Here is a 7,993-nt window from a genome sequence, read left to right as displayed (position 1 = left end):
CTGCTGCTGCTGCTGCTGCTGCTGCTGCTGCTGCTGCTGCTGCTGCTGCTGCTGCTGCTGCTGCTGCTGCTGCTGCTGCTGCTGGAGTTGCTTTCGTTTCCTGCGCCTCCGCACCGCGTGACCCACCGAGCCCCTTCGCCGCTGCCGCCGCTGCTGCTGCTGCTGCTGCTGCTGCTGCTGCTGCTGCTGCTGCTGCGCTGCAGCGTGGCCCCCAACGTCTCCCTCTTTCTCCCGCGGTCTACGGACTTGCACGAAATCTTCGTGCTGGCAGCTTTGCTGCAGTTCCCTCTCGTGGAAGTCGAGGCCCTTTACTTGTGGCCCACCCGCCGGGGCCCCGGGGGCCCCGGGGGCCCCGGGGGCCCCGGGGGCCCCAGGGGCCCCGGGGGCCCCGAGGGCTTCCCGGTGTACCCCAAGGTGGGCCCCAGAGGTGTCTTTGTGGCGTTTGGGGGATTGGGAGCAGAGGCAGCAGCAGTTGGAGGCAGAGTAGAGGCTTAGAGGCCGTTTGAAGCAAAGAAAAAGACCTGCTGCTGCTGCTGCTGTTGCTGCTGCTGCTGCTGCTGCTGCTGCTGCTGCTGCAGGCCGTGGTGGTGTACCTGGTGAGGGAAGTCCAGGCCTGGCTGGGCAGCAGGGGCCTCCCGAGCAGCAGCATTTATTTGAAGTCCAAATCTTTTGAGTGTCGCGGCTGGCAGTGCCGCAGCTCTGGGGTGTACGTACACCCCAGCGCCGCGGGGGGCCCCTGCGTCGCCAGGGCCCGGCCCCACACCGGCGGCCTGGACTTCGCCTTTTGCGAGTTGGGGGCCCCCCTGGGGGCCCCCCGGGGGGCCCCCCTGGGGGGCCCCTCTGGGGGCCCCTCTGGGGGGCCCCTGGGGGGCCCCCCGTGCTCCTTTTCGGAGCTGCTGCGGGCCACAAGGGCCGCGATGGGGGCCCTCTTGGCCAGGGGCAGCAGCAGGGGGGCCCCCAGCCCTGCTATTCCGGAGAGTGTAGAGACACTGCTGCAGGCGGGGGCCCTGGGTACTGCCTTGGCAGCTTTTGCTGCTTGCTGCGGCGAGTAGGGGCCCCCGGGGGCCCCGGGGGGCCCCAGGGGGCCCCCCTGGGGGCCCCCGAAGCCGCGAGCGGGGCCAAACTCTGCATGCACTTGCATGCATGCAGAGTTTGCATTTGAGGTTCTTTTGTTTAGATTTAGTTTTGCGAAAAGGCGGCGGCAGCGCCGGGCCGGCGGCTGGGGTGCATGCGCGCCGGGTGTACGTACACCGCAGCAGCAGCAAAGCGCTGCGTCTGCTGCTGCGGAGTTTTCGAATAATTCGAACAAATAAAATGCGAATTAATAAAAGTGGAGAACAACTTCGCACGGGCGTGGCCCGCAGCCCGCAAGCTGGGGTGTACGTACACCTCAGCTTTCCGCAGCGCGCAGTGCGAGGCTTGGGGTGTACGTACACCCCAGCTGCAGTGCAGCGGGGGCTGCAGCAGCGGCTGGGGCCGGCGAAATTTTGCAATTTAGAATTTGATTTCAATTCTTTTCCAGTTCTGCATGCACCTGGAGGCCCAGCAGCTTCTTTTCTTTTTATTTTCTTCTCCGAATTCCCAATAAGCACTCAGCCTGCACTTCTACAGCCCTGCATGCAGTCACAGGGGCCCCCCTTGGGGCCCTTTAAAGGCCCCCTTGGGGCCCTTTAAAGACCCCCTTGGGGCCCTTTTATAAGACCCCCTTGGGGCCCTTTAGAGACCTTCGTGGGGCCCTTTAGAGACTCACTTGGCGCCCTTTTATAAGACCTTCTTGGGGCGCTTAAAAGACCCCCTTGGGGCCCTTTCAATAACCCCTTGGGGCCCTTAAAAGACCCCCTTGGGGCCCTTTAAACAACCTCTTGGGGCCCTTTAAATAACCTCTTGGGGACCTTAAAAGACCTCCTTGGGGCCCTTTCAATAACCCCTTGGGGCCCTCAAAAGACCCCCTTGGGGCGTCTTTTAAGGGCCCTTTAAACAACCTCTTGGGGCCCTTGAAATAACCCCTAGTGGCCCTTTAAACAACCTCTTGGGGCCCTTGAAAGACCCCCTTGGGGCCCTTAAAAGGCCCCCTTAAAAGACCTCCTTGGGGCCCTTGAAATACCCCCTTGGGGCCCTTTAAACAACCTCTTGGGGCCCTTTAAATACCCTCTTGGGGCCCTTGAAACAACCTCTTGGGGCCCTTAAAAGGCCCCCTTAAAGAACCTCTTGGGGCCCTTTAAACAACCCCTTGGGGCCCTTGAAACATTCTCTTGGGGCCCTTAAAATAACCTCTTGGGGACCTTAAAAGGCCCCCTTAAAAGGCCCCTTAAAGAACCTCTTGGGGCCCTTTGAATACCCTCTTGGGGCCCTTGAAACAACCTCTTGGGGCCCTTAAAAGGCCCTTTTAAAGAACCTCTTGGGGCCCTTAAAATAGCCTCTTGGGGCCCTTAAAAGGCCCCCTTAAAAGGCCCTTTTAAAGGACCTCTTGGGGCCGTTTGAGTCTGTTGTTGGTTCACCTGCTGAAGGGCGAGAAGGGCCTGAAGACTTTGAGGAGAAAGTTTTCTTTGGGCTTTTTGGGGAGGTAAAAGACGGAGTCCATTTTGCTGCTGTACTTGACGTAAAAGTAAAAAAGAGTCAAAGTCAAAAAAGTTATATTCCAGCCAACACAAAAGACCAAAAGATATCTGTAAAGATCACTGGAGTCATCTGAAGAAAGCATAAAGGCCTCTGGGGGCTGTCCTGCTGCAGCAGGGCCCCTGCATGCAGCCAGCGCGCTGCTGCTCCAGTCCACTTCTGCTGCTGCTGCTGCAGCAAGAGTCGAAAACAAGTTCTTGTAAGCCATGCACACTGACACGTCTCCCACTGAACAACTCCCGCCTTCTTCTTTCGGACTAAACCAAAAAAAGTTCAAACTCGCCAACTCTTCTCCGTCGTTGCACACGTTCACCATCGAACTGTCCAGACGCTCCTTCTCCTCTAACAAGCAGCAGCAGCAGCAGCAGCAGCAGCAGCAGCAGCAGCAGCACCCCGCACCCCCAGCAGCAGCAGCAGCAGCAGCAGCAGCAGCAGCAGCAGCAGCAGCAGCTGACGCGCGTCGATGCACTTGGCTTCTCCCCTGAACCAAAGCCTGCAGTTAGTAACAGCAGCAACGCCGGCAAAGGCCCAGCGGCGGCTGCACCAGTCGTGGGGGAAAATGAAAAGCCAAAAAGTGCTGAGGGCCAAAATGGCGGCCCAGGCGAGGAAGCAAAAGGCCACGGCCGTGGGCAGCCACTTGACGAGGCAGCCGAGTTTTGCTGCGCAGCGGCCAGCAGCAGCAGCAGCAGCAGCAGCAGCAGCAAACTCCGCCCGCGGGAAGTTGTTGAACAGCCGCAGCAGCCGCGCCAGCAGCAACCCGCAGAGCCCTGCTGCGCCCGTGACAGCCATTAAAGAGATAAAAGCTGCTGCTATGAAGTTAAGGGCGGCTTCGCCGCAGCGGTAGTTGGTGAAGAACCGCCGCGAAGAGATCAACGCGTACAGCAGCAAGTTCAGCAGATTCCCCAGCAGCGCAGCAGCAGCTAATAAGTCAAAGAACAGCCCCAGCCGCCAGCCGCTGCGCCGCCGCCGCCAGTTGAACGCCAAAGTCCAGCAGCAGCCCCCCCGGGCCTCCCCGGGGGCCCGCCGCCAGCCCTTGGGGCCCAGCAGCAGCCCCATGGTGCAGTTGGGCTAGTTTCGCGGCGGCATTTCGAGCGGGGCAGGAGAAACGAGCCCGGAACCGCTTTTTGAGCGGTCAGGAGCCGGCGGAGTTTGTTTAATGCAGAATATTAAGCAAAAGGGAGCTTTTAATTCCAATTTGAGGCTTGAAAGTGCAGAAAAAGACGCAAAATGACCCAACGCCCGGCAACGGCGCGCCCGAGATCGGACCACCGGACCACAACGACGCCGAAGAAGAACGCCGCTTTGAGACCCCCGAGAGAGGACTTGGCTTCAAAAAAGAGAAAATTTGGAAAGATTTTCAAATATTTCAATCAAAATAACTCTTTTTTCAACTCTTCCGGCCAAAAAATACCAAAATCCGCCGGCTGCCGACAACAGACGCCAACACCCCGCTGCGGTGTACGTACACCACCACACCCTGCAACAGCCAGCCGAGTCCTCGCCGACTGCCAAGCGACGAACTCTCAACTCCCAGTTGAATTCTTTTTGAATTCTTTTTTGAATTCTTTTTTGAAATCTTTTGCTAATTTCGATTTATTTGAACTTCCAAATTCGCAAAATCGGCACTTAAAGCCGAAGTTTGCGGCGCGCAAGATCGCAGCAGAGCCGACTCCGCTGCATGCGCCTCCTCCGCCTTCGCCTTCGCCGCGCATTTCAACTAAATAAACGCCCCCACAATATCCCGATTAATTTAAACTAAAATTAAATTTATTTTCGCTTTTTAAAACAAAAAAATGCAACAAAAAGCCCCGCTTTCCGCTCGCCGCGAAACTTGAATGCCCAGCGCCGACACCGCTTGCCCGAACAAGCCACTCCAGCGCCTCTCCCGCAGCCTCTTCACCATTTCTTCGTTTACTTGCACAAAATAAATGCATTTTAACCCAATTTTCACAAAAATAACTCCATTTTAATCCATTTTTAAAAAATAAATGCATTTCAATCCATTTCCGAGGTAAATAAACGCATTTTCCCCCAAAACAAATGCATTTTGTCCAATTTCTCCTTCCAAGAAATGCCATTTCATTCATTTTCCTCTCTACAGTTGCTGCATGCAGTGCCCAGCCCAGCTGTACAGCCACGTACGGGAACACTGCATCAAATTTCCCGTTTAAAGTCCGCTTTTTTGCATTATCTGTGTTTTAATTTGATTTTTAATGCATTATTAGTGTTTTGTTTGTTTCTTTGAACTTTATTTGCATTATTTTGATCCTATTTGGTGCAAAAGAGGCTCCGCCAGTTCGCCCAGAGCCCAGGTGTATGTACACCTCCAGCCTGTCGGCCACCAGCTCTCCAAAGCTGAATAAAAGTTTTCTAAGTTTTATTTTTTTTTAATTCTAAATAATTGAACTTGACTAAATTCGCAGATCTGTTTGCAATTCGAGAAATGCCTCTCAGCCAGAAGACAAAATGCATGCGCTGGGCACTTGGGGCCTTCTTGCATGCAGATAGTCCTGCTCTAGGGTTTAGGGTTTAGGGTTTAGGGTTTAAAGCTAATTGGCAACAAAATCCCGTCAGCAACAGAGGGCACGCGTTTGGGGCTTTTTGCATGCAAATAGTCCTATTTAATTGGCCGCAAAGCTCTTTAGCCAATAAAGTCATGCGTTTGGGGCTTTTTGCATGCAAATAGCCGCATTTAAATGGCAAATTTGGGGCTTTTTTGCATGCAAAAGCCTCAATTAATCGCAATAAATCTTTACAAATGGCCTGGCCTTAAAGCTGAAAAGTTTGGCTCCGTCACAAGAAGAAATACTTGTGGAAAAGTGGAAAAGAAACTCTAATCAGGGATTCCCTTTGGGGTGTACGTACACCTCGCCCCCAGCGGGCCTCTACCCACTCAGACGCAACTGCACGCAGCTTTCACTTCATTTCTTTTTATCTTTTCTTTCTTTTCAAGAAAAGTCTTTTATTTCTTTCCAAAGTCTTTTCTTTCTTTTCGAAAAAGAAAAAACTCTACTGCTGGTCGTAATTCGCGTCTATGAGGCCTTCCCCGTCACCTGTACGTACACCCGAACGCCCCACAAATGTGTATTTTCTTTTCACTTACTTCAAATTCAATTCATTTAAATGTTAAATTCAATTCCTTTTGAAGTTAAAATCAATTCATCTAAACGTTAAGACCAAACTAAACATAAAGTCCCACAGACAAAGAGGCAGGGGTAGAGCTAAGCATTCACTAGGTACAGGACGAAAAGCAGGTCTAGGGTTTAGGGTTTAGGGTTTAGGGTTTAGGGTTTAGAGCTCGGGGTTTCGGTTAAAGAGCGAAGCTGCGAGGGTCCAGGGTTTAGCCCTCGGGTTGGTTTCACGCCTAAAGCCCAGCGCAGCGGGATTGAGGGCGAGCTAGGGTTTAGGGTTTAGGGTTTAGGGTTTAGGGTTTAGGGTTGTGCAAACCTCTCCAGAAAGACTCTTCCAAACTGACGTTGGCCTCCGAAGGAGTTCTTCCTGCCCCTCCGCCGCTGCCAGGCTCTTTTACCACGTGGCCATCTTGGGCCTGGCTCGAGGGTTTTCTGAGGCACGCCAGCAGCAAATGCGCACTAGGGTTTAGGGTTTAGGGTTTAGGGTTTAGGGTTTAGGGTTAGGGTTTACGGTTTGGGGTTTAGGGTTTTGTTGAATTGGGGCTGGCGTTCTCGGTTTGCCCCGCTTCAAGGTGCTCTAGGGTTTAGGGTTTAGGGTTTAGGGTTTAGGGTTTAGGGTTTAATTTAGGGTTTAGGGTTTAGGGTTTAGGGTTTAGGGTTTAGGGTTTAGGGTTTAGGGTTTAGGGTTTAGGGCAGTGGTCAGCTTAGGGTTTAGGGTTTAGGGTTTAGGGTTTAGGGTTTAGGGTTTAGGGTTTAGGGTTTAGGGTTTAGGGTTTAGGGTTTAGGGTTTAGGGTTTAGGGTTTAGGGTTTAGGGTTTAGGGTTTAGGGTTTGAGACATACTTTGCGTAGAAAATACCACCTGCTGCTGCTGCTGCCAGCAAAATTAGGCCCCCCACAACGCCTCCAGCAATAACCCAGTTGTTACCTGTTGCGCAGCCAAGTACAAGGACCAAACCCTAAACCCTAAACCCTAAACCCTAGGCCCTAAACCCCCGGAGAAAGCCCAAACACACGAAAAAAGGCGAAAAGAAGACCAGCAGCAGCAGCAGCAGCAGCAGCAGCAGCAGCAGCAGCACAGCAGCAGCAGCGGGAGAGGAGCAGCAAAAAAAACAAGAAAAACGCACACAAATTGCACCCGGGAAGCTGCTGAGCAGCAACAGCAGCAGCAAATTAATTCCCCACTTTTCAACCCAAATTAACTAAATATGCAAATCAAAAAATTCTTAAGAATATTTTTATTTTATTTAAGCGCGCAGCGCATGCACAACGTGGCCCCCTAGCTGCTGCTGCTGCACCTGCTGCTGCTGCTGCACCTGCTGCTGCTGCAGCTGCTGCTGCAGCAGCAGCTGCTGCTGCTGCTGCAGTCACCTGAAGCGGAGGCGGAGCTGTCGAGCGTGGGCCAAATGGAGTCCCAGTTGGAAGGGTTTGAAGCAACAGCTTCGTCAGAAGCAGAAAAGTCAAAAAGAGTTTCCCAACATTTGCTTTTGGAAGCAACTTGGAGTGTACGTACACCCGAACTGTTCGCCGTGAAGGCCGTGCAGCCGCCCCCCACCCACTGTCCGAACACCGCGTCTTTCACGGCTCTCGAGGCTTCAAACAAACAAACAAGCAAACAAACAAATAAATAAATAAATAAATAAATAAATAAATAAATAAATAAATAAATAAATAAATAAATAAATAAATAAATAAATTTAATTTATTTGTTTAAGTCAGGAAAAGAAATGAGAGAAAGGCGTTTCGCAGGCCATTAGATCGGAATCTGCAAAAAGAATTTGAAAACAAAAGATGCAAATTTTTGACTTCGAATTTCCTTTATTTGCTTTATTGAAATTATTATTAAACTTTATTTATTATTAAACTTTATTTATTATTAAACTTTATTATTAAACTTTATTTATTATTAATCTTTATTTATTATTAAACTTTTTTATTATTCAAGATATAATTCAAGAAACTTGAACAAAAGTGCAGCAGCAGAAAATCAAACAAACGAAAGCTGACAAACACTGCAGCTGCGAGCCACCGAAACACCGCAAACTCTTGCACCTGCTGCAGCAGCAGCAGCAGCAGCAGCACCTGCTGCTGCTGCTGCTGCTGCTGCTGCTGCTGCTGCTGCTGCTCACGGCACTTCTTTTTCCAAGCCTCTGGGTCTGCGCCCATTCGGCCAGAGCCATAGACAAGATGGGTCGAAGCTGAGGCGCTTTTGGCGGGGCGGAAGCAGGGCCAAACGAGGCCAGCGGGG

General features: G+C 52.0%; 2 protein-coding genes across 2 annotated transcripts; both read right to left on the bottom strand.

Moving 5' to 3' along the window:
• Positions 1–1,141, bottom strand: ENH_00062280 (hypothetical protein; the record flags this gene model as incomplete). Its single annotated transcript, XM_013577187.1, has 2 exons — positions 1–593; positions 715–1,141. Coding segments are annotated over 2 exons (1,020 nt in total), but the record flags the coding sequence as incomplete, so codon positions are not given.
• Positions 1,142–2,494: 1,353 nt separating this feature from the next.
• ENH_00062270 (hypothetical protein) lies at positions 2,495–3,672 on the bottom strand (the record flags this gene model as incomplete). Its single annotated transcript, XM_013577186.1, has 2 exons — positions 2,495–2,958; positions 3,072–3,672. The coding sequence occupies 2 exons, from the start codon at positions 3,670–3,672 to the stop codon at positions 2,495–2,497; spliced, it is 1,065 nt and encodes a 354-aa protein (XP_013432640.1).
• Between the last annotated feature and the right edge of the window lie 4,321 nt (positions 3,673–7,993).

Source organism: Eimeria necatrix, genomic scaffold, assembly GCF_000499385.1.
Source record: "Eimeria necatrix Houghton genomic scaffold, Enh_scaff549, whole genome shotgun sequence".
Taxonomy (NCBI): domain Eukaryota; phylum Apicomplexa; class Conoidasida; order Eucoccidiorida; family Eimeriidae; genus Eimeria; species Eimeria necatrix.
Note: the sequence above shows the minus strand (reverse complement) of the source record. Positions and strands in the feature narration are given on the sequence as shown.